This window comes from Fundulus heteroclitus, chromosome 5 (genome assembly GCF_011125445.2).
Source record: "Fundulus heteroclitus isolate FHET01 chromosome 5, MU-UCD_Fhet_4.1, whole genome shotgun sequence".
NCBI classification, from domain to species: Eukaryota; Metazoa; Chordata; class Actinopteri; order Cyprinodontiformes; family Fundulidae; genus Fundulus; species Fundulus heteroclitus.
This window is the reverse complement of record NC_046365.1, coordinates 2152541-2179707: the sequence shown is the minus strand read 5'-3', so window position 1 is coordinate 2179707 and position 27167 is coordinate 2152541. Positions and strand designations below refer to the sequence as shown.

The window sequence follows — 27167 nt, the reverse complement described above, 5'->3', positions numbered from 1 at the left end:
GGTAGCAACTGTTTTTAGAAGGATAGAATAGAACAAGAAATATCCTTTATTGTCCCTCAGTGGAAAAATTCAGGTATGCCAGCAGCAAAATGAAAGGCAAAAGGAAGCATGCAGATACACACTAAGGAAAACTATAAAAAAAACAAAGGAAAAGAACAAGACACTTTCCTGTTCGGATTCCTTTCTCTATGTGCAGTTTTTACTTCTGATCCTTTTCAGTTGTGGCCCTATGTCATGGATAAAACATTAAAGCTATGCAGCGCACACAGAGTCAGGGTCCAGCCCTCACTTTCTAAGTCTTGTGGTTAGAATGAACTTGGCCGTAGAGCTGAAGCCCAGCCTGGCAGTTTGCACAGTTGAAAAAAAAAAACTGAGCAACAACGTAAACTCGGCTCTGCAACATTGCGTGGACATCGGGGGCAGTTCCCCTGGATTGGCAGACTGGGGTGGTGGTCCCCCTATTTAAAAAGGGGGACCGGAGGGTGTGCTCCAACTACAGAGGAATCACACTCTTAAGCCTCCCTGGTAAGGTCTATTCAGGGGTTCTGGAAAGGAGGGTCTGTCGGATAGTCGAATCTCGGATTCAGGAAGAGCAGTGTGGTTTTCATCCTGGCCGTGGAACACTGGACCAGCTCTATACCCTCAGCAGGATTCTTGAGGGGGCATGGGAGTTTGCCCAACCAGTCTACATGTGCTTTGTGGATCTGGAGAAGGCATTCGACCGTGTACCCCGGGGGATCCTGTGGGGGGTACTCCGGGAGTATGGAGTACCGGACCCTTTAATAAGGGCTGTCAGGTCTCTGTATGACCGGTGTCAGAGTCTGGTCCGCATTGCCGGCAGTAAGTCGGACTCGTTTCCGGTGAGAGTTGGACTCCGCCAAGGTTGCCCTTTGTCACCGATTCTGTTCATAACTTTTATGGACAGAATTTCTAGGCACAGCCAAGGTGTTGAGGGGATCCGTTTTGGTGGCCTTAGGATTGCGTCTCTGCTATTCGCTGATGACGTGGTCCTATTGGCTTCATCAGGGCGTGATCTACAGCTCTCACTGGAGCGGTTCGCAGCCGAGTGTGAAGCGGCCGGGATGAAAATCAGTGCCTCCAAATCCGAGACCATGGTCTTGAACCGGAAAAGGGTAGAGTGCCTTCTCCGGGTTGGGGAGGATGTGCTGCCCCTAGTGGAGGAGTTCAAGTATCTTGGGGTCTTGTTCACGAATGAGGGGAAGATGGAGCGGGAGATTGACAGGCGGATTGGTGCAGCGTCTGCTGTGAAGCGGGAGCTGTACCGATCCGTTGTGGTGAAGAGAGAGCTGAGCCAAAAGGCGAAGCTCTCGATTTACCGGTCGATCTACGTTCCTACCCTCATCTATGGTCACGAGCTTTGGGTCGTGACCGAAAGAACGAGATCCCGGATACAAGCGGCTGAAATGAGTTTTCTCTGTAGTGTGTCTGGGCTCTCCCTTAGAGATAGGGTGAGGAGCTCAGTCATCCGGGGAGGACTCAGAGTAGAGCCGCTGCTCCTCCACGTTGAGAGGAGCCAGTTGAGGTGGCTCGGGCATCTGTTCAGGATGCCTCCTGGACGCCTCCCTGGAGAGGTGTTCCGGGCACGTCCCACCGGGAGGAGGCCCAGGGGAAGACCCAGGACACGCTGGCAGGACTACGTCTCCCGGCTGGCCTGGGAACGCCTTGGGATTCCTCCTGAGGAGCTGGCCCAAGTGGCTGGGGAGAGGGACGTCTGGGCCTCCCTATTGAAGCTGCTACCCCCGCGACCCGACCCCGGATAAGCGGAAGAAGACGGACGGACGGACGGACGGACAACGTAAACTCTTCCTCCCATCTGTTTTTAGAGCCCACTTCTTATCTGCCCCCTTTCAGTCTATGTTTTAATTTTAACTCCAAGTTAAGGCTATAGGATACACTGAGCGGTACCACAGGGACAGAGGAGCTGATCTGATGGCTCTGCCTGGTGTAATGAGTCTCAGTTTCAGCTGTGACATTCATAAGGTAGGGTCAAAATATGCCATAAACTGCATAAAGGCATGGAGCATTCATTAACTGTCCAGGCTGGTGGTGGTTGTAATGGTCTAGTAGTATTGTTGCTGACCATGTGCAGCTGTCTGACTACAGTCCTCAAATCTTAAGTAACCATGTGAAGCTATCATAGAAATTTGGATCCAATTTGCTGAGAATTGTTTTTGACACTTTGTTCAATCTATGCAGCGGAAAATTAAGGCAGTTTCAAAGGCAAAATGGGTCCAATCTGATACTAGAAAGGTTTAACTAATAAAAAGGATAGGGAGTGTAAAAGGTCTGATCCTATTCATTAGATGAAACTATAGCTAGCCTGGGCCTCCTGTGTGTGATCTGTCAGTTTTAAACATTTACAATGTTCTGTTGTACATCTGAAGAATTTTATTCTTGACTGAAGGAAAACACCAACCTGTTCTCTATTTGTTTTGTCTTTATTTTGTTTATAAATGTAATTATTTGGCTAGAACCTCAAAAATCATGAGCCATATTACAGCCATGATCATGAAAATAATTTAGGTCAGATTGAATTCTGACCACACAGCCACAAAGGAGAGAGAGAGAGCCAGCGAGGACGGCCCCTCTCTCTCAGCAGGGTGCTTCTGTAAACACCCCACAGATAAAAGGGTCAGAGTGCTTCTGACCACCCCTCTTGAGACTCTTCACTTCAGACCCCAAGCTGCTCAGATGGCCACCACTTCTCTCCTGGGCTCCCGAGGAGAGTGGGGTGGTAATCTTCCCCTGAACAATGAGGCCCTGGCCGGGGCCTGACCGACGCACCATCCAGCACCTGGGGGAAAACTCTTGTCGCCCGGGGGACATGTCTGGGCAAATCAGAGTTAAGTCTGCTGTCTTAACCTCATCATCAGTAGCAAGAGGAAGGGTCCTGCCTGCCAAAAACAGCTTTGTTTTATTTCTCCTCAGCCTTTACAGGGAAGCGAAACCCAGACGGAGCTGAAAAGCCGGCAGAAGGACCCACATGGAATGCTCAGGAAAACCTGCATTCAGGTCAGAGAACGTGGCAGAGACCAGGCCTTCGATCCCCCACATGCTGCTGCAGAGCTAAACGCTAAGAACTGCCAAGAACAACAAACAACTTTCCTGCTTTTCAGTGCTCTTTCATTGGATGGCCAAAGGTGACAACACTAGGTGCGGAGCCCATTCCCCCACGTCCTGCCCTCCTCCGCTGCGCTGGCAGGCGCCTTGGCCCTCTGGCACATTGGTGGTCATCGGGTTTGGGGCGGGTTCCCGGGTGTGTGCCGGCCCATTCCCGGTGGCTGCTTTGCTGAGCCACTGCGGGGGCAGGGCACCCCTGGGACCTCTGGGGGTTGTCTCTCCTCTTTCCTTGGGTGGGGGGGGGGGGTTGCAGATATCCTGTGTCTGCCCCTCCTGGGCGCCCTGCTTTGGGGGCCCCTTTGGGAGTCCGGGGGTATGGGTCCCCTCACCCCTGCCTCTATGCTCGGGGAAGGCGGGGCCTTTGGTTCTCCACAACCACTATCGAGCTATTTCCTTCTGGATAATTCTCACCTAAACTAGTGGACTCTCACAGACTCCCACAGGTTCAGGGTTCCAGGTATTAAGTGTTCACTTATATACAGAAAGCCTGTAATTTATTTATTTCTTTGTGTTCTTTCACTTTCTTTTTTCAGGTATCACTTTACACATGTCAGCTTAAATAATAGTACATATGATTTAGCAATGGCATCTAGGTGTTACTCGATTGTATCTGTTGCTTTATGTCTGTTGGTTGTGCTGTTCTTTTTGCATCTCTCTTTCCAGGTGATGGAGCAGACGGAGAACGTTTTATCATGCTCTCCCTTTTGTCTCTTCTTTCTTTTACCTCTTCTCTTTCTTTTTTTCTCTTCTTGTTCTTCCTTTACTCTTCCATTGTAGTTTCCATATAATTTGAAATTCTCCCTGCAGGAATCACAATAAAGCTAGAAAAAAAACAACAACAAAGTGGACAGAACTCACACGAGGCAAAAGACAGGTTTGGCAGAGAGACCCAAAAGGGAAAGTTTAAATGGTTAATTTGGGAAGTGTTTGTAAACCGTTTGCACATGGTGTCTTTGAACAAAGGGGTTAACGAAGGTAGCTCATAGCTAGCATTTGGTACCATGTCATTGTCAAGTGTGTTTTTATGGTTATAACAAAGGTTATCTCCACAAGGGTTTCATACATTGATGGGACATAAATGTTAACATTATCCGACCCAGTCACTATGAATAAAAATAAAGCTAAAGTCTTTAAAGTTAATGCCGAAAACCCGCTAGCCAAAATGCTATTAGCTTCTGTTAACATTCGGTTCCGGACATTGAAAGGAGCTTGTTTTAAAGCATAACGCTTGTATTTTCTGCTCCGTCGGTAGATAGAGCTATGAACCTTGTTCTCGCTTTAATATGGAATATTAATGGCGGTTTAAAGGCAATTTTGATAAACTTAGACTTTAACCTATTTAGCGACCGATCGCTACAGCGACCCCAGGCGACCGGAGGGAGAATCACATTAATAAGATCGGCCATAAGGTTTAAATGATTTTACTGAGCAAATCAGTCTTTAGAATATTATTTACTCAAAATATTGTTCTGGTTAACTTGGGTTTTGCATTGTGCATAGGTTGAAACACATGTCAAATGTTCTGAATTAGTCAAGCTAATTTACCCCAATTTCACCTTCTTTGAGTTGAACTTTGGTTCTTTAACTTAACCAAATTATTATTTCATCAAATAATGTTTTGTTTAACTCAGGATTCGCATTGTGAATGGATTGAAACACATGCCAAATGTTTTTTTTTAACTCCATTCCATGCTTTTGCAATCAGATCTGTAGTGAACAAGGGTTCACCGATTTATTCTGATTATGATCAACCACTTTTGTTTTGTCTTGTTTGTTTTTGCATGTGAATAGTTCCTTAGCTTAGCTTCTTTTTATCTTCATTTTGCTTAGTAGTTTAGTTAAGTTTCACTAGCCTAGTAGAGAGGATTTGTTAATAGAAATATTGTGTTAATTCAGATAAACAGCATTATATAGTGATGTTCTCTGGATGTTCATTTTATTTCTATTATTAAATTATTAAACTTGAAAAGAAGTTGTTACTCCTTTATTCTATGTGTGTGCAGAGTTTGCTGTTAAAAGATCGCTAGTGCTTAAATTCATCCCTTTCAACCATTGTCTTGGTATCAACTTAAGAGCTGATTATCACCAGACAATACTTAACAGACAGAGGGTTATTTAATAAACATTAAATATAATGTATAATTGCACAACACTGCAAAACAGAGACAGTCTAAAAGCTGTTCCATACATAAGATGCAAACAAGCACACCTCAAAGGCATAACAGACATGCCATTTATTTCATGCAGTGGAACAGGACCTAAGGTCCTGCCAATTAGTGTTCTGATTCCTTATCAGGTTGACCAGTGTTCCCCTGCAGGCTCAGTGAGAAGCTGATTGGAAGCTAAGAATGATTTTAGATCCTGACATTTGGGGGAGCTGTGTGTGCTGACCACTGTATGGTTCAAACCACTTATTTCTTTCTTGTTGTTATTATTATTATTATTATTATTATTATTATTATTATTATTATTATTATTATTATTATTTAACATAAATTTACACACATATTACATTCTGATTTAAAAAGGAACGGAAAAAAGGATGTTTCTAAAATTAACACATCATCTCTGTGGAGATGCAGGGCAAAGATGGATGCTGGGCTCTCACCTCAAACTAAATCATGATAATGCTCAAAGGATGGGTTTTAGTCTCAAAGACACAGAGCCACATTATGCACTCCAGCACCATCCCCCAGGCACCACATCACACCCTTCCAGAGTGTGGAGAGGAAATCAGAAATTACACCTGTACTCTTAACACAGTCTTTGACACACACACACACGGACTGGGTGACAATGTGTTGAAAGCCCAGGAGGATTACAGGGAGAGAAGAGAGAGCAGGAAATTGATGGATGGTGTGTCAGATAAAGGACGGCAAGAGGTAGAAGAAGGAAGGGGCTGTGTGGATTGGTAATAAAGGTTAAGTAGCATAAGAAACGCTGTTGTTTGAAGATTGTTTTAATTTGTAAATATAATTAAAAAAGCTGTAATTGTTTCCATGACAAATTAGCTTTTGATTATAGAAAATCCAGTCATTTCCAATCAGTGTATGCGACACACATAAACCCTCCCAGGCCACATCACCAACAAAGCTCCTTGGTGTGGAAGTTGAAAGAGAGGGATGTTTACCCAAAGCTAGCTTTTTTCAGCAGCAGTTTATAGATAAAGAAGAAAACCCACAAAAAGGGGTGAGAAGACATTCAAAAGGAAACTATATTTTCTACACATAACAAGTTGCATTTATTCCGGCTGCTACTGATTTTGTTTTTTGTGCTAGTGACTTTTATTTGACAGTAAGGTTACAGAAAATGGGGTTGAGAGAAAACGGGAACACATGGAGCAAAGGACATGGGTCGGGACTCTAACGTAGGACTGAAGATGGGTTGCATGCTCTACCCCTGCTCCACCCCTGCTCCCCATTCAGGCTGCTACTAAAAGGGGAGATGCCATGTGTTTAATGCCTTCCTTTTTACATTTGAATCAATCAGTTAAGGTCTATCTAAAGTGGAACTGCAATGCTTTGGTGTGAATTCCTCTGTATTGTTGCCCCTCTGAGGTTCATCTGAGAGCAACTCATTTTGGTGCTGTTTCTTTAAATGCAAAGGAGGCAATACACCAAGTACCATTTGGCCATTTTTGTAGTATGCTGGGGGATGGTGTAATGAATTATTTGGGTTAATACACCCAACAACAGAATATTTTCACTCCACCTGTAGCTTCAGCATCCTTGGACTACAAAATCGCTCTGAGAAATAAAAATGGCAGATTTGCAAACAGCATATAAAGATACCCACACAGCTCCCGGAAAGACTACAATCTAATTTTCTGCACTCCTGGAGACTCTAAGTACACAACAGAATTTAGTTAAGCTCCTGTGTTGAATGTTTTATTAATCATTTAACCATTTTAAGCTCCTTCTGTGTCTGATAAAGTCGGCTGCTACTATGTGAGAGAACATAGTTTTTCGGAGTCATATTAATGCAGCTCCATCATTGATACATCCATGTGTATGGCATGATGTTTTTTTAAGAAACACAGTAAATATCTAGGTTTCTCCCACAGAAGAAAAAGCAGCAGAGAGGCTTTTTCCAGCTGTCGATTCAAATAGAGACCCAACTAGAGACATATTAAAGGAGGCAGTGTGATAAGTCATGAAAAGACAAAGCCAAGTATGTTCAGAGACGAGATGAGACTAGGCAGGAGTTACACAGTGACAGATGTAAGGCTGAGTAGAAGATCTGTGTGTGAATGTAAGTGTGTTTCAGAAAGAGAAAATGAGAGAGATAAAAGGCTTCTAAAATACCTCTGGCCAGCTGGAACAAATCAAGGAGACCCCCGCCCACACACATACACATAGACACACATGCACCCATTCTGTAAATGTTTCTGATGCTCCATCAACCAAACTCTGCATGAAAACAATCCCTCTGGCAACTGCTTGGATGAGCATGCTTTTACCCTGCTATTAGCTTTGACCTCTCACTCCTTAACATACAATTAACCAGGTAATGGTGTGGAGAAACAAGGAGACACTCCAGGAGAAAATATTTTCAGGACTTGCTTACTCTAATGTTGCATGTACTGCACTTATAAACTTCAGCTGGCAATGATCCAGATTAATCAGAAAATAAATGTTGAAAGTTCAGTTATCCTGGTCATCGCGAGGGCAAACAGGCTTAAATCAGAGGCAACTGGAGTTCTTTCTGAAAATGTTGCCACCTATCCAGGGGTCGTTGTCAGTTCTGGAGGCTCGCACTTGAACACATGCACAAAAGCATTCACTTAAGGACGCTGGTGTTTTGTCATGACACTCACCATTTTGCACGTCCAGAATGTGATGTTTGTCGAGCATCCACCCTCCCATGTTGGAAGCATCCATCTCATAGCCCTGCAAAATGGCTGTTCTCTTCTCCCACAGGATGAGGTCCAGGCAGGACTCATACTCAAAGCCCACAGACACTGTTGGACACACACAAAAGAAGGGTAGGTGGTCTTTTCATTGGACTTTGTGAAATCCAAGTCAGAGACAGGTGTATACTGTCTAAGTATAAGTATGTTGGAAAATGGATGGATGGATGGCTAAATCATAATATTTACTTGTTATAATATAAAAAAAAATATTTTGTTTATCCTTATGGGACAAAAATATGAGTATTGTTGGATGGACAAACAGACAGACAGAGGGATGGATGGGAAGATATTTTCATTTCAATTTAAAATTGATATTGTTTGTCCTGGAACTTAAGGCTGTAAGGCTATGACTAGTGGTTCTTTCAGTTGCGTTCAGGTGTATTTTTCTCTTTTTAAAAACAAAATGAACAGATTATGAATTACATATGATAATATATGACACATTTTTGCTGGTTTAAAGGAGCATAGAGTAAACCTTAGGATTTTTGCAGACGTCTGCCCCCTCTGGCAACAAGTTGAAATGACACCAGTGTTGTGCATGTGCATGGGAGCAGTGGAAAAGCATTTGCTGCTGCTGACTGAACAAGCCTTTTATTTAGAGGTGTGAAGTCTTCTGAGGTAAAAGTGTTATTAATATTGAAGTTAGCCCGTGTTCTCACGCTAATGCGTCAATGGTGGCAGAGACTCAACAAAGTAACAGGGTGAACAAGAGCGTGCAGTGCTTCATACCCACTTACACACCAATTTACATGACCAGCGACTTCTGCCTGAATTTTTTTTCTTCATACTAGATACACCTGGTCTGGAGTTCTGTTAGCTGTGACATCATCCAGGGAAGACAGATCACCTGCTATTACCATAGCATGTAGAACAGATTACTGGATCAATGTGTGCTTCTGTGCGTTTTTGTCACTCTCTGCTCTGTCTTCTCTAAACCCTACTGGGTCGAGGCAGATGACCGTTCATACTGAGCCTGGTTCTGCTGGAGGTTTTTCCTTCCCACTAATGGGGAGGTTTTTTTCCCACTGTCGCTTCATGCTTGCTCAGTATGAGGGATTGCTGCAAAGCCATGGACAATGCAGACGACTATCCCTGTGGCTCCACGCTCTTTCAGGAGGAGTGAATGCTGCTTGTCAAGGGTTGATGCAATCTGCTGGGTTTCCAATCTGTATAATCTGACCCAATCTGTATAATCTGATTGAATTTGACTTTGGAAAATGCCTTGAGTTGACATGTTTCATGAATTGGCGCTATATAAATACAATTGAATTGAACAATTGAATTTAATTGAATTACTCTCTCATTAGCTGACTAACAGCCTATAGAAGCGATTAATAGAGGATAACTTATTTTACATGGTGGGCAATTGGGCATGTATGGGAAATAAAAATAAAGTCATGAAAAAAATATTTAATTCTAAAATTTGTGCCATGCACTATTTGAAATGTATCTGTTTGTTGTTCAGCAAATTCATCACTCTCCCCTGTATCAGTCATTATTATGCAGTGTCACAAATAATAACCTTCATGCAGCAAATATACAACACACCCTTTTAAGAAGCCATTTTGCCTTTTAAACACTGCTTTTTCATGCAATTTATAGTTTAGATAACTGTATTTGAAGCAGCTGGTGCTGCTTTTAGACCTTGATCATATCCTTTTCTATTGTTAGTAGTTCCACAGTGCCATACAGTTTGAGGTCACTCACAGAAAGCTCTTTCAAGATCAGTCTGATGTGCAGAATCAATTACTAGTAATCAGTGCACAACACATTTGTGTCTAATGTGATCCCATCCTGCTTTGATGTCTCAGTGATGTTTAGAAAGGTAAGGTTTTAGTCAAAGGCAGCAGCAGTTTTTTGATCTTGGTGACACATTTCCTCTCCAATGAATCTTATGTTTATTAACTATTATAAAGAAAAGCGATTCATTTTGAAGGTCATACCACATGTGGCATCCACATCTCAGTTCTCTCCTACAGTGAGCACTTTAGTTATATGAGCAGTAAAACAAATCTGAAAGATTAATTTAAGAGGGATGCCCTGACGCTGATATATTAACACCTCAAGCTGTCACCTCTTTTCTTCGGATTTGGATAGTTATTACTGCTTTCATTCTGACCTGTAGATTATCACTGGCAGGTCTAGAGACATACTTTAAACATATTTACAGAAGGTTGGGCCACATTTTTCTAGCTATACTGCTGCAAATGTCATTGATTTATATGAAGAGCAGAGGCGCTATTCGTCTTTCCGTACACGAGAGCTGTCGCTGTAAAACAGGGTTTATGATTTAAAGACAAAGAGAATGACTACAGACTTTACATGTTATAAACTGTATTTAGCATCTCATATTACTAGTTAGCACAGCTGGCATAGAGCTAAAGCTGCAATCTCTGTGTCTTTTCTCGAGAACATTGGTTCTTAACTTAGCTCTGAGATTTTGAAAAAGACTGTTAAAAGGATAAAAGTGAACAATGTTGCAGTCATAGATTCATCCTTCCTGTTATCTGCTTTAAGTCTTTCTCACTCTCTTGCAGCCTGAATGAGATAAAAACATTTCATAAAAAATACAGTTACATTTTTAACTGCTTACCTCTCTGTGCTTCCTCTGACTTGATTTTAAATTCCTTAGTGGTACTGAAAAAAAAACTAACTTTGGCTCTCTTTCACTTAATAAAAGGATTCACTTCACAAAGTCTTTTGCAATTACCATTTCCTGGTAACACTCAAACAGAGAGTTCACCAATCAGAAAAAAGATACAATGAAAAATTCAAAGCAACAATTCTGCATCCGTTTAACTGAAATTCAGCTATGGCTGATGTCTTGCTCCATCTCTAATATAACTAAATGGGGGGGGGGAGGACTTGAATGGCCAACAATAATATAACAAAAGTCAAGAACCTTTGCATAGTGGATCAACAAGTTTAACAGTGACAATCAAAACTGGTTGTTCGCATGCAAAACAGGACAATCAGCAACAGATCCTAACTTGTTAGGAGTCATCAGAAACCAGGGAGAAGGAGAAATCACACACAATAAGCCACCATCAGAGCACTAACGATCGTTTGGATGCTGATGGTCCTCTTATGCATGTGAACAGCCAGTTCTATTTCATCCCTACTGACCGCCAGAGGCGGTGCTTAAAGCACTGAATGATCACTCTTGCGCATGCACAGATCGAGAATTTCATACCAACATGGTCATGTGTGACCCCCGGTGACACTGGTAAGTCCATATAGTCACGTGACAACGACAGCTCAGTCCCTTTTCATCTTCTCGCATGCAGGTTGAACAGGTGATAAGTCACTGATTATTGCTTGTTGCTGGTAACCTTGAGACTATGGTCGGAGCTGTGAGGATCATCTCGCCCTCCAGAGGCTGCGCAAGCTTCTCTTTGATACAACTTGTTCTTTGCTTGGTAAGTTGTTTTCCTTTGATTGGCGGGAGCGGGGACGCATTCTCTTCCTGCGTCGATTTCCCTATTGCTGGTGGTGAAGCATTAGCCGACTCCGACCAGCTTGTCTGCTTATTAGTGCCATATCTGGCTTGGCAGCCGTGTTCGTCTTGCCCATATTTGTTAATCGCAGCCGTTTTCGGCCTTGCCTTTCTTTTCATCACCGTGCAGCCGTGTTCGGCTCGCCTATATTCTATTACGTGGCAGCCGTTTCGGACTTGCCTTTTTCATTCACTGTGCAGCCGTGTTCGGCTTGCCTATATTCGTTAATCGCAGCCGCTTTTCGGGCTTGCCTCTTTCATTTACTGTGCACCCGTGTTCGGCTTGCCTATTTTTAATTACATAGCAGCCGTTTTCGGGTTTACTTTTTCATTTATTGTGCAGTCATGTTCGTCTTGCCTATTTTTTATTACATTGCAGCCGTTTTCAGGCTTGCTTTTCTTTCATTGCACAGCCGTGTTCGGCTTGCCTCATCAAGTGTTGCAACCTTGCTGGTTTGTACTTCTTCTGTAGCTACTGTGATCATAGTGCTACTTGCAGCTTTTGCGCTGCTGGGGAACCCCTGGTGGCGTTTTCTGCTCCTGTGAGCGTGAGATGCTGGACGTGCTGTGGTGCAGAGCGTGTTTAGCCCCTCTCCAGTTGGAGGATGGGCATGATCTGTGTCCATTGTGCTTGGGACCAGATCACCTAAGAGAGGCCTTGACTGATGCTGCCAGCCCTAATTGTTCTGTCCTGCCCTTGTCCCTGCACACTGCTCGTTTGGCTGATTTTCAAGGCGTCAGCCAGCCTCTGAAGCGTATGACTCCTGAGGCTATAGGGCATCCCCGTAAGAGGACCAAGAAGAGCTCCAGGGAGTCAAAGGGCCTATCTGGGCAAGTGGCCAATCTCACATCTGAGCTGGAGGAGATGAAAGCTCTGCTCGAGTCCCTTAGGGATGGGCATGTCGCTGGCCTGGCTGTAGACCCTGACCCAGGGCAGAGTATGGGTTCAAGACTCTCTGCCTTAGAGAACAATGCTATATCCCTAGCAGCATCTGGCACTGATTTTCAAAATCAGTTTGACTCTGGCTCACATCTGTCGGCAGCCAGTTCGCATATCTCTTACGGCTCTCAGTCGGAAGAGGATGGTGCGATAGTGGATACTTTGAGAACTGGTCTTGCCCGGTTGTAGCTGGATGCTCTGCAGAACCAACCTCCGGCTTCCAGTGCTTTCTTTCGACGTTCTACTACTAGGTCGTCCTTTATGGTTCCCCCATCTGCCGAATATGTGAAGGAGGTTCATGCCTGTTGGGCAGACACTAAGGCTTTTTCACGGCCGACCTCTGATGGCAGGGCCCTGGCGGCCATGCAAGATGCGACCAAGTTTGGCTTGGGCCATATGCCTTCTGTCAAACCTGCCATAGCATCCGTCATTGTGGCACCAGATGAGGCTTTGAGAGCTAATGCCAGGTGCCCTCGTCCTCAGAGTTGTGTGACTGAAGATCTGCTCTGTAGAGCCTATGAATCGGAGTCTCGTTTGGGGCGACTTGGTAACTCATTGTCACATTTATTAATGGGTCTCTCAGCCTCCTTGGAGGGCTTCGCGATTGATGCACCTACTCACGGGTTGATGGACGCGTCTCTTCTTGCATTTGCTCTTTTGTCAAGGGAAATTGGCCGTCTCCTGTCTACCCTTGGTGCCGTGTTCGGCTGGTTTGGCTGGCTCAGTCTCCCCTAACTGAAGTCTGTAGAAGGACCCTGATGAGCCTTCCAGTGGTTCCTGAGGAGTTGTTTGGCTTTGTTGCGCTTGCAGCCTTGAAATGGTCAGCACAGACTTCTCGTACTAGGCAGCAGTTGGCCGGCCTTCATCGCAGATGATTGCAGCATCCTGCTGGGAGTGCCTCGCGCACTTATTCTGCCCAGACTACACCCTCAATGGGGCAGCCATGGCCTGCTGCAGGGCCTGCTGCAAGACTTGCTCATTGCCAGTGGGATCTTCCCAGGAGTCAGGCTCATGTCGCTTCTCAACCCAGGCAGCTCACTAGGCAACCCTCCCGCCCTCTTAAGGGCTCAGAAAAGACATCACAGAGCTGGCAGTCAGACACTTTACCCCGGACCAGCTTAGTTGCTCTCGTTCCAGATCCATAGGTGGTGTCTACACCTACCGGGGGTTACACGCTACAGGTCCGCCGCCACCCTCCTGTTCCTGGTCGAGTCAGGATGACGGTGATTCATGACCAGGTAAAGGCTCAGGCAAGAGATAGGCACCTTGCTGGCCAACGGTGCTATGTTGCCTGTCGACCCCCTGCGGGATCCAGGGGCCTTTAACTCAAAGTATTTTTAGTCCCAAAAAAGACTGGCAGACTCCGCCCAATTTTGGACCTGAGATGTCTGAATGTTTTTTTGAAGGCCATCCCCTTCCACATGTTGAATGTCAGGGATGTGCTTCAGACAATCTCCCCAGGCGACTGGTACACCTTGGTCGACTTGAAGGACACATACTTTCATGTCCTGATTGCACCACATCATTGGCAGTTTCTCCGCTTTGCATTTCAGGGCCAAGCATTTTCAATTTAATTCAATTCAATTCAAATTTATTTTATTTATATAGCGCCAATTCATGAAACATGTCATCTCGAGGAACTTTACAAAGTCAATTCAATCATATTATACAGATTGGTCAAAAATGTCCTATATAAGGGAACCAGTTGATTGCTTCAAAGTCCCGACAAGCAGCATTCACTCCTGGAGAAGCGCAGAGCTACAGGGAGAGTCGTCTGCATTTCAGTTCAGAGTTCTTCCATTTGACTGCTCGCCCATCGCCTCAGCGTGTCGATGGCATTCTGCAAATCCTGCCGGCCTTTCTGCCCGGCCATGCACCCCCTTATTGTCTACCATCGTCTGTTCTGATTAAGGGACTGAGCTGTCGTTGTCACGTGACTATATGGACTTGCCGGTGTCACCGGGGGTCACCCGTGACCATGTTGATATAAGATTCTCGACCTGTGCATGCGCAAGAGTGATCATTCAGTGCTTTAAGCACCGCCTCTGGCGGTCATCCGGGATTCATAGAACCGTAGTTACAATTGTAACTTTCGTTTTTGATAGTAACTGTTAAACGTGTTGATCCACTATTCAAAATTTCTGCTCATAAGGCAGAGTTTACCTGAAACTCTACATACTGAAGAAATCTTCTAGAGAAAAAATGAAACATTTCTGGACGGGTTGAGTTTTTTTTATTAAATAACTAAGTGTTTAGATTTTTTATTTGTTGCTCACCAACTGCTTCTGAGAGTCCAAAGACACGCTGGCCATAGGCATCTGTCTTGTCCCAGATAAACGTGTAGGATAGATTAGGTTGGGCAGGGAACCATTTCTGGAAGAGACGACCCACTACTGCCACCATCAGGTGAACCTGTATCAACAGAAACATGACATAGAGGTCACTCCTGTTAATCATTGACTTCAATTACTCTATATGGCAATGCTGGCAAAGATGTGTGGTGTGTTGGTCCTAATTGTGCATTAAAGTGCTGTTTTATAGCAACATTGTTTTTAGCTAAAAGAATCACACCTTACCTTCATCAGATTAAAAGGAATTGATGACTGTGTCATGGAAACTTTGAGGACTGGTTTATATCCTGCAGCTCTGGAGCTAAGGTAGACAAGGTTTAGATCACTGCCTGGTATTGAAGTTTCTTCTTGGAGAACCTGTTAGAAAAACAACAGAATAACTATCAAAGCATAATATTATTCCACCAAGTTTAAAGAGGACTCCATTAATACCCCGCTCCATTACTGATCCATGCTAGTTAGCAACTGCTACTTCCTGTTTTATTACAGCCAACATATGACGACATTACGGTGTGTGTTGCCTTGTCCATTCGCTACAAACCAGTAGATTGAAACGTGTCTGATGCACATGTTAATTTTTTCTCCCGATATTTTTGAAATGTTTGCTCAAAATACGCATGAGAATTGGATGGAAACATTTACTAACATTTCTTTGGACCGCTTTTAGCTGTGATTACAGCACACATCTCCTGTGGTATCATCTCAAATAGCTTCTGCAATATCACTAGATATATTTGCATCAAATGCTGCATTATCTTTACACCACAATCTTGTATTGATGATGAGAGAGTCTGACCAATGAGGAAAGCTTTCCTCAGCACATCCCAAAGATTCTCAGTGGGGTTAGGGTCTGGACTCTGTGGTTGCCAACCCATGTGTGAAATGGTAAATGGCCTGTACTTGTATAGTGCTTTAACAAGTCAGACGACCCTAAAGTGTCATGCCTTGTGGTGAAGGACCAAAGCGGCAGCAAGACTTTGGGAAAAAAATAAAATTATAGAATCACAGGGAACTTAGGAAGAGGGATGGAAAACAGATGACATGACAGTGAACAAAACCCAGGAACTTAAATACAACTGGTAATAAACAGAAATTGCCTACAACACAGGTTAATGAGATCTACCAATAAACTGCTGGCTAAGGGAGAATAATAAATTGGGACAGACAGAATACGAACATAAACACAAACACCCAAAGATCATGACACAAAGGGCTTTATACAACATTCACCTAATCATTCACCCATTCACTTGCTGACAGCTGGCAAAAGCAAAAACAGCAGGCAACGCGGGTGAAGTGTCTTGCCCAAGGACACATCAACTGAGATGTAGTCGGAGTCTTTTTTTCTGGTTAACCTAGCTGATTAGCGTTTTTCGTACGGCTAACCAGCTGTTCAGTCCCAATCCTTTCAGTTCCTTTCACATTGTGTGTGTTGAATTGCTCCTACTTTCACTATTAAATATACCCCTGAGTTCTACTGTTGTTTTTCATCAATTTGATTTGGCCAAAGTGATTACTAAGCATTCATTTTCCAACCACATTTCTACCTCGAAGACGATGGGCCCCCGCTGTTTTCCTGGTTTTTAATAATACATTGGACAGTTCTCAACCCAATTTTAGAAGTTTCTGCAATCTCCTTAGATGTTTTCTAACAGACCAACATCTTTTTCACAACCACAGGATGTTTTTTGACCTGGTTGTTTAAGAAATGAGAAGCTGCTCATTGCATCACCTGGGGTAAAATAACTTGCTTCCAGCTGAAAGATGATCGACCATGAAGTAATTATCCAATAGGACACTTGTACCTATTTGCATAGATAAATCCAAGTGGCCACTTTTTTTTTGGTCTGTGTATAGTCTGTGGAATTAATCATTATGTAATCATATATAAATATCTTTTCTAATAACTAAAATATCCAGAGTTTTGATAGGAGAAGAGCGACAGAGACAAGAACATTTTTTGATGAAGAGAGAGACTATCAGGAAAAACATTATTTAAAAAAGAGGTCCTCAGGGAATTATTCCTCTTCCTTGGACTGTTCTGGTGTTGTACCTTTTTCAGCACAATTGGCTTTTCAATATCTGGACATTTAGTGTTCATTACATACCCATTACATCCTCTTTAAGACTGCCCTTTTCACTGCCCTTCTATCTAATGGAGCCAACTCACCAAAAAGTTATCACACTGTCACTGCTTCGCTTGCCTTTCATCTGCTCCCACAAATGCACACATACACAATTAAATCACACACTTTCACCACAAACCCTTGTCCGCTTTATTGCGGTATTACAAGAGCATACACAGACACTAAGCAAATAAAAAGTAATCATGGAGGACTGGTTAGGGTTGTAAAACTCTAAACTACTGTTGTCGGGTTTAATTCCTCTGGAGACTGGTTAATGCAATGTGACGACAACAAGCCAGACTCCAAAACACACACGCACGCACGCACGCACACACGCACGCACGCACGCACGCACGCACGCACGCACGCACGCACGCACACACACACACACTCACACACACACGCACACACTTCAGTAAACTCAAATCAACTTAAAGCCAAATAGGCTAAATAATTTCTCTTTTCTTTCTTTCTGACACACAGATGTGTGCTTAGAAGTTTTTTTGATAGCAGACCACACTGGACCAGCATGTTGAGAAGTCATGGAGTTACTGCTAAAGACAAGGCCACATTCACCCCTCTGGATTAAATCCTACATCAGAGAACCAAAAATATGTCTCATCAGGTAAGTGTCAAATCTGTTTTGTTGTTACCAGACTGCTGTAACCTGGAGCGACACTTTAGGTCACATGACCCTCCCCTCCGACCCTCTCAAGTTACAAAGTCAAGTTTCTGAGAAGGGCATCCTGCACAGAGCATCAATACGTGCCAAGTGCTGTATATTGACCTGAAAGACAATTCAATGTGTCTCAAATTAAGCTAATATTTTAATATAACGAAGCTGCACTCTGCAATGAAAAAAAGACTATAACATATCAGAATGATGGAGGATATTTCTTTTCTTTCTAATAACTAACATGAAATATAACATATTTTTGTTAAGGTAATTCTTAAGTCACTGATAAGACTAAAAGGAGTTTTTGCGAAACTCCTGCAGTGCAAATTCACCTGTTGTTAGAACTAAGTGTGGGCACTATGGGAAAAAAAATCCAACCACAGTTTTTACAGGGAAGACATCTTGCAACGTTCCATCAAAAAATGTTTATGTAAAAATGCAGTTCCACAAGAAAAGCATCACAGAGCATGGGGGCCAAAGAACATTTCTGCACAGATTTGAATCAATATCAATACTAGCTACTAGTTGGAGTACAGTCTGTCCCAAACTGTTTGAACTAACTCTGATCTAAATCGCAAATTCAACAACACTCAGATAAAGAGTATCACCGCTCTATACTAGGAACATTACCCGTATTTTCATCATAACTAGATTAATCACTCTTATTAATTCATTGTCTGCACAAATATTTGGATTATGATTATTATTATGATTATTAGTACTTACACAAGTAGTAGCTCTGATGACAGTTATGTTAAAAGTACAGCCAGACAATGTTCAAATGGTCTGTTTGCTTCTAGGCTAAAATTGGTATATAAATATAATACCACAGAGTCTTAGGTTCTGCAGATCCTCATCACATTCTTAATTTCGCATTCCATTTGGTCTTATTGCCTACCCCTAAACAGACCTAGTACTAAACTTAGTTTTAGCAGTTTAAAACTAAAGAAATGCATGGAATATCTGGCCAGCAACCTTCAAACAGGTTTATAATACCTGAGTTTCCGGTATGATGGGCCCATCGTCATGTGATCCTCTGAAAAATGTAGAGAGAGGTGAGGCAACAATGACCGGACTGGGTCTGATGAAGCCACTCAGGTCACAGCTTGGGATATCGTTCTCCTCCTGAAACAAGCAGACACATTTTATGGAACAGGCTTCTGTCTGTTAATCTGGTTTCCTTCTCCTCACCAGCAGGCAGTGTCTCAATCATTTCGTTAATCAGTGCCAGACAGAATATAAATTGTGAACAAGTCACCTGCTTCTTGAGGTAATCAAGTCTTAATATACTAGTATGGTTTCAGTCATGGTAAAGGATTAGAATGTCAAAAAAGGTTAAAAGGGAATATGACCACTTCAGAGGTGTGTTTTGGAAAATCTTTAACTAAGATAGTTAGTGGTAAATCACCACTTTGTTTTCTTGAAACATGCCGCCAGTATAGAAAACCATGTAAACATTTACCTTCTTCATCACCAGTGTGTCCATCACATAGAAGACGTTCCATGGCAGCCACACAGTTCTGTACTGAGTGATAAATGGAGCTCGCTCAAAACTCAGGGTCAGTGATGCCCCTCCGTTGGCCAGGAGGTCGAACCTGTGAGCACATCCACACCAAACAACACATTAAACCATCTTATTAGAGCTCAGAAATGCTTCTAATCTGTTCTATGGTAACATTTTGATACATTTCTATTATTTACATAATTTATGTGGACAGATGAATTAGTTTTTATACTAATTAAAAGTAGCTGGCATAGCAGGTTGATCGTTTCAATGGTTGGTCGATGTATTTATTGAATGACTGTTTGCCTGATTAGGTGGTTGATCTTTTGTTTGATTGGTACACTGAACGGTTGAGTGGCTGGTGGGTGGGTTGGTAGGCTGATTGACAACCGTGGGCGGCACGATGGACAGTGATTAGCGCTCTTGCCTCACAGAAAGAAGGTCCCGGATTTCAATGCTGGGCTCGGCAGGGGCCTTTCTGTTTGCATGTTCTCCCCGTGTCTGCGTAGGTTTCCCCCTAGCACTAAAAGACGGGTCGGCCATTAGTGTTGGCACGCTCAGTCGCAGCAGCTCAGGCTAACCCACCATCTGATCTACGAAATTCCATTGTATGTACCTTGTATGTATAATGACAAATAAAGCATATTATCTAATCGTTTGATTGGCAACGTGGTTGAGCTACTGCCTGATTGCTTGTTTGTGTGTGGTTTAATCCATTGATTGGTTCGCTAATGGGTTTGTTCGTTGGTAAGATAAACCTGCCTTAACATCTGGGGCAGTGGTGTCCAAACTTTTTGCCATGAGGACCAAAATCATAAAGTTGGAAGCACTTAGGGTGCAAAAGAAAATTACATTTTCTTTACATAAAAATCTAAGAACAAAATTCTGCTCAATAGCATCACAAAACTTTTTACTTCAATTAACAAAATAGAATTTTGAAGAAAATATATCTTTAAGCATTGCATATCCGAAACATAAAATAGTCTTTGACAACTGTGTAATTATATGACAGTTTTGGGTTGATTTTTTTCATTTGGGTTAGAAGTTTTTTTAGTTCTAGCTCAGCAACAAGGATGGGGCATGGGTCACTCTTGCTATATTACGTTTCCTTTTTCACTTTGGACAGCCCTGATCTAGGGTCTTAAGTATCAGGACACAATTTGCCAAATTCTAAAATTAAACAAATTTAACCCTGTGCATAAAAACAAAAAAATAATTCCTAATGTCAATATTTATTGAATAAAAATAAAGTAATCATTTTGCCTGTGTGAAGACAAATTCTGAAGGGAATTTTGTAGTGTTTACAGTGCAGACAGGGTTTGACATGTGAAAACAGATGGAACAGCTTCTCCATGAAACTTCTGCGCTGTTTTTAGCTTCAAACATTATAAACAGAACAAATGAACACAGCCAAAGTGGCGATTCAAGAGTCGGACTGTCAACTGTTTGACACATTTGATGACTAGCACATATGGCTCGACACACTGTTTTTGTTCTGCTAAGCTTTCAAGAGTCACACTTGATTGTATCCTCTCAGCCAAGTGTGCTGAAGTGATCCAAGCAACAGCAGCAAGATAGCGAGTGAAATCATTTACAATGCAATTGGTCAGCCAACACCACGCATTGTGAGCAGATGTAAATATGCCTCTTGAATTGCGATGCGGGTAACTCAGTTACAGTGACAGATGGGTTGAAATTTTAAGCAGCATTTCTAAGATAAATGTTTTCAAAGAGGGTGTTTGGGAAAATTACAATTATGCCCATGCACAGCCTGGGAAATATCATGGGAGAAAAAGAGGTTTCAGAAGTGTTGGCAGGTGTGTGTTTATTAACTAGCACTAGACAGCATTTAAGCAGTCTCATCACAAGTACAAGAAAACAGCTGGTCAGAATAATGCTTGGCTACATTTACATAATGGTGTTTGCACAGAGAAAGATAAAGGGGTGACAAAATCAAGGTATCTCACACAGTTAGACATATTTAGCCCCAGCATTGCTTCGTTTTCATGTTCACATGTTTCACAGAGACAGTTTTGCTCTGACAATGAGCAGAAGCAGCTCCCTTTGGCTTACATAGTCAATCAAATGGCCAGTGTTTACCCGTAGCAAAATATAGGTACTTTCTGCATGAAAGAACAATCTATGTGTAAGAAAGTAAACCTAGAACACATTCTGAATGTATGTGAAGCTCACACAGCTCATAACCACTGTTCTCTCCTTTCCCTCGCTTGTAATGTCATATCCTGTTTTATCAGCGTTTTTAAGACCTATTAACCTGATGCCTACAAAACAGATCAAAAATCATATCAGCTAATAATAAACCATCAAATAAATTTTAAAAAGCCTTTAGCCTTTTGTGTTGAAGTTGATTTAGTGATCATCACTTGCAGAGACATTTTTTAAGCCATTTTTTTTCAAGTCAAGTCTCTTTCAGTCAGTGTTTAACATTCACACACCAGAACACTGCAGAGCAGTCTTTTTTTTAACCCAGAATTGGTGCAGGTCAGACTTACAATCATTAACTTTTAGCCCAATTTAGGGGTCACAGGGGACAACTTTAATCATTTAATCAAAGCATCACTTTTGACCAGCTTACCTTCACCTTTAAGATGGTTTTAAGAGACTCGGGTCCTGGAACTCAATGCCATTCTGAGTTAAGTCTAGAGTGTTTAGGGAGTGAATCTTAGTCTTTGTTCTTGTGACCAAAGTACAACTCCAGTCTGAAGTCTGACTCGAATCAAAGTTACAGACTCAATTCCCTATTTCTGTTTTCCTGCACTGGAAAAAAGATGATGTGTACTTGTGCAAAAAATATTTGATGTCTCTATTCCTAATCATTACAAGAGAAGAGGGGGTGTGATTTTTGCTCCAAAAATGCACATTATTCTAGAACAAAAGGAGGTTAAAAGTCTGGCAAATGCTTAACTCCAACAAAAACAACAGTGAAGGGCAGAGATCAGTCACTGATCACTGTAATCAGAAGCACCACCAAATTGTAATTACAATGTCACGTCTCAGACTAGAAAACTAGATGTACATTATTTAAATAACCAGGTAGACCTGAGAGTTTAGGTGAGCCTAAGTGAATAATTTAAAGACAAGTACAATCTAGATCACTGAACATTTGATGTACAATGTTGGATTTACATACATGCCATCCTTGCGTGTTATAGTGTATCCATGATCAGAGTAGTGGACAAATGTCACATTGACTCCAATCAGAGGGGTTCCATCCGAAGTTAGCACCTGGCCTCGGATTATTGACACCAAACTGGAAAGATGACGACAAAACAGAACATTTAAGATTAGAATATTACATCAGATCATTTTTAAAAAAATTTAACACAGAAACATGCTGAATGAAAAGTATGGTCAACACCTGCTTAAAGGTTGTTATTTCAAAAAGGTACTTTCCATCTGACAAGCAAGCTTCATCGGAACTCACATTTTAATTTATTGAATATGACTGTATATATATATATATATATATATATATATATATATATATATATATATATATATATAGATGATTCTTTAGTGGTGATTCTTGAGCATGACCACTGCGGGTTGAATCTTCACCACACCTGGAGGGAAGTTGTGTAGGAAACAGCTGGTAGCTGCCAGTGGATACCAGTGTTTTCCTGAGGTGGATGTTTCCAGGTTAAAATCTTCACTATCTTTGCACTAATACTAAGCCCTTTGAAGTCCCAAATCATTTTACTCCGCTTCACTTCTGTTTGATCCTGTCTGTTCAGATACATAATCTGTCTTATTGGATTTAAATAAATCCACAAATGTGACTCAGATGAATCAAACGACTCTTACAGTTCAGTTGATTGGATATTTCCGTGTGATTTTATGAAGACAGAGATGCAGAGAACTGCTGAGGTTTTCCCCTTTGCTTATCTGATACTAACTATGTGACCTGGATGCATGTTTATCTGGACGTAGACGTAGATTCTTCAGAAAGAATTTTAGAGGCAGGTGGGAACTCTCGTACACTTGAAGCGTTCTAGACGTAATTGAAACAGCCCGGATACACATTAATGGCAGGTCTGACCAGGGCCTGAGTATATCCTCATTCCCACCTTCATGTATTCACGCCTTTACTTAGAGCTGTTCACTTGTTATTGAACCGACATAAATTTCAACAACAGGTCTGAACAGCCCCCTTTTGTCTCTCTGTCTCCCTGATACCCCTATTAGCACACTGCATCTGCATCCAATTTCAGCATACAGTGTACCCCAATCTATAAACATAATCTTTACCAGTTCACATGTGGTCTTAACATTAACCAGCCTTTAACTTCCATCTATGTCTCGACCATTTACTTCAGTGTCTTGAAGACCAGTGTTTGTTGTGCAGGACAGCCGTTTCTGTCTGACAATATCATTGGTTATGTCAGAACGTTTCTTATGGCCTACACATACACATATACGCACACCCACACACTCAAACACACACACACACACACAAAACATTATAAATCATTTCTATTATAAAGTTGTGAGCCCATTCATTATAAAAATAATGGACATTTTTATTACAGAGGTCATTGCCTGCTCTTTTTATAAAACATTCACACAAGCCTGCTGCATAAGGATGCCATTATGTTTCTTCCTTGTAAGCAGCGTGACTTTGACTCAATGTGTTTTACAGACAGCCACTTTCTCCTTGCCTCCCATCTTATGAACGCCATCTTTGAGACAGGTGTGAACAGTTTCCTTTTTTCACCTACGGAATATTGCCAATATTAGAAATATTCTGTCCAGGGGTGATACTGAAAAACTAGTCCATGCATTTATTACTTCAAGGCTGGACTATTGTAATTCTTTACTATCAGGAAATCCACAAAATGCAGTTCAAAGCCTTCAGCTGATCCAAAATGCTGCAGCAAGAGTTCTGATGAAAATCAACAAGAGAGATCATATTTTTCCTACTTTAGCTTCCTTTCTTTGGCTTCCTGTTAAATCAAGAATAGAATTTAAAATTCTTCTTCTAACGTATAAAGCCCTTAATAATCAAGCTCCATCATATATCAGAACTCTGATTACCCCGTATATTCCTAACAGAGCACTTCGCTCTCAGACTGCAGGTCTGCTGGTGGTTCCTAGAGTCTCTAAAAGTAGAATGGGAGGCAGATCCTTTAGCTATCAAGCTCCTCTCCTGTGGAACCAACTCCCAGTTTTGGTCCGTGAGGCAGACACCCTGTCTACTTTTAAGACTGGGCTTAACACTTTTTGACAAAGCTTATAGTTAGAGTGGTTTATCCTGAGCTATCTGTTTAATTATGCTGCTATAGGCTTAGGTTGCTGGAGAAAACCAGGGTCTATTTTTCTCATTCTGCTGAGTTTTCCTTCTGTTCCCCGATTTTGCATTGCTTGTTATTTCAACTTTTAACTTTTTGTTCCATCTATATTTTTTCTCTACCTAGACTAGGTACATCTGGTCTACCGTTCTCTTAGCTGTGACATCATCCAGGGGAGGCAGACCATCCGCTATTACCATCTAACATATCATAGAAAGGATTCCTGGATGACTGTGTGTTTCTGTGTTTTTCTGTGTCTGCTCTGTCTTCTCTAACCATCAGCCGAGGCAGATTACTGTTCACACTGAGCCTGGATGTGCTGGAGGTTTTCCTCCCTGTTAAAGGGGAGTTTTCCTCTCTACTGTTTCTTCATGCATGCTCATTATGAGGGATTGCTATAAAGACATTGACAATGCAGATGACTGTCCACTGTGGCTCTACTCTCTTTCAGGAGGAGTGAATGCTGCTTATCATGCACTGCAATCTACTGAGTTTCCTTACATAGGAAACTTTTTGAACAATTTGTATGATTTGGCTGAATTTCACTTTGTCAATTGCCTTGAGATGACATGTGTTGTAAATTAAAAATTGAAATGAATTGAATGAAAGACGTTTTGGCAGTGTAGATTGGCAAACCTTAACCTTTAATGTTATCTGTCTCTAACTAAGGCTTTCTCCATCGAACTCACAGTCCATTACAAAAGCTAAGCTAAATGATCATGAGTAATGGACAAACAAGGACAAAGAGGGCAATTGAAAGACAAGTCTATTTTTATTTGATTTAAAGATTTAAGACTTAATTAATTTTAATCGACAGCCATCAAGCATTACACTTAGACTACCTAACTGGTTCGTTGAGACAGCCTTGACCTGTCGCACCACGAAGCCCTCTAGACTCTTGAAGATTTGCTATTCCGTGTAGCACAAAGTTGTTAGCAGTAGATCCCTCAGGTCCTGGAAGTTGCCTCCTTAGATCATTCTTGTTTGTGCCACAAACTCCACAAATGCTGGATTGCACTGAGGTCTGGGGATGTTGGTCTGGGGAAGCCAAATCAACTTCTCAAACTCTATCCCTGAATCAATGTTACTTTGTGACAGGTAGAATTATTCAGCAGAAAAATGTCATGTCATACCGCCATCCGTGTGACGTAAAAGAAAACAGGAATCATCAGCTCAGGCCACCTCTTTCCAGTGCTCCGTGGTCTAACATAGGCCCACCGCCAAGTATGTATCAATGAGGCTCCACACAACTTTCTGTCAGGACCAGCAACAACATTTCCCAAAATTTTAAATGTTTACCTCTGCAGGCCTGGAACACCCTACAAGATATGCTGTCATGTAGCCATTATATGTTGGTCCTTGTAAGACTTGCTCAAATCCTTACAACGCCTGCTTTTTCTGCTTCTAACATGAATATTGAGGATAAAATGTTCACTTAGTGCCCAACATATCTTACCCACTACCAGGTACCATGCAGGATCCATCAGCGCTTTTCACTTCAAATGTCAGCAGTCATAAAGTTAAGCCTCCACTTTTTTTCATTTATTGCTTTCTCCTTGATCATTTTGGCTCCCCTTAAAGTCTCTTTTATATTGTATCTAGTTTGAAAGTCCATCCTAGATAGCACTGGAAACTAAATTGCCATCAACTGCCAGTGCTAAGTCAAAGAAACAGAAGATTGTTTCATCAGTTAAGGAAATGTGCAGATCTTTGGATTGCAAAAGTAAGATAGAGTACCTGCAGAATTACTAATGTCCAAATCAGCTAGTTACTAGCTGATTTGGACATTAGTAATTCCAACCATGCTTGACAGACATATTTTCTAACCGTAAATTATGAGGACAAAACTAACTAACACAGATACACATAAAGCCCACATGAAATTACCTTTTGTTGAATGGAGACTCTCCAGTAATGACGTGAGTAGATTCTGATCCAACTAGGAAATGAATGCGCTGATAGAAAGACCTGGCAGCCTAAGAAAGACAGAAGTCATAAATAAATAGAAACATAATATAATATTCAGTGTCACTGTTTGATAAAAAATCAAAGGCTTGCAAAAATATGTATGCTATTCCTTACCTGCTGGGGAGCCAGCGAGGATGGAGACTGGCTGAGCACCTCAGCAGGATCTGGAGAGCCTTTGCAGTAGAACTGGTTTTGACAAGAGGGTTGAAGACAGCAGTCTGGATCCATACAGTCAGCCAAGCCATCTGAAAGCCACCAACAAGGCTTTTCATTAACAAAACTGACATGAACTGGGTGATGCTAATGTTAGTTAGTGCAGAGGCTGTAAATCAATGATGGTGGATAAGGTAAAAATAACACTGGATGGGTAAGGGATGCTAAGGAATGTTTCCAAGGAGGAAGCAAATAGATTTAAGGCTGAAGGAAGTCATTTTGACATGTGCCATCCACATGGCACGTAATATCCAACACCACTTCGTCCCTTTGCTAATCTGTACCCCATTTTATTGGCCCATTGCCATTTCACTTTCTAATTCCAGTTTGTACCTGTAGCAAACCCTGTATTAAAATCAGGGTGTGTGAGTATGAAGACAATTATTTTACAGTATTGCTTCAAATGTCCTGCATGGTTGGTAGGGAATATCTTGCGGTAGGTGGCACCATCTTATATGCAATAAATGTGGTGATGAAATCAGCAAAACTGCAAAGAAACAAAATGACAAAGAGCTGTTCACACATGAAATG

General features: G+C 42.0%; 1 protein-coding gene across 4 annotated transcripts in view; it reads right to left on the bottom strand.

Moving 5' to 3' along the window:
- The window catches only part of LOC105919475 (teneurin-3-like), a 457194-nt gene that overhangs the window by 71808 nt on the left and 358219 nt on the right, over window positions 1-27167 (bottom strand). For all 4 annotated transcript variants that reach the window (XM_036136710.1, XM_036136711.1, XM_036136709.1 and 1 more), the window contains 8 exons: window positions 26538-26668; window positions 26343-26431; window positions 22298-22417; window positions 19105-19237; window positions 18639-18767; window positions 15066-15197; window positions 14766-14901; window positions 7958-8101 (listed from right to left, as the gene is read on the bottom strand). In XM_036136710.1, the coding sequence (XP_035992603.1) occupies window positions 7958-8101; window positions 14766-14901; window positions 15066-15197; window positions 18639-18767; window positions 19105-19237; window positions 22298-22417; window positions 26343-26431; window positions 26538-26668 (1014 nt within the window). The remainder of the gene's footprint in view (window positions 1-7957; window positions 8102-14765; window positions 14902-15065; window positions 15198-18638; window positions 18768-19104; window positions 19238-22297; window positions 22418-26342; window positions 26432-26537; window positions 26669-27167) is intronic.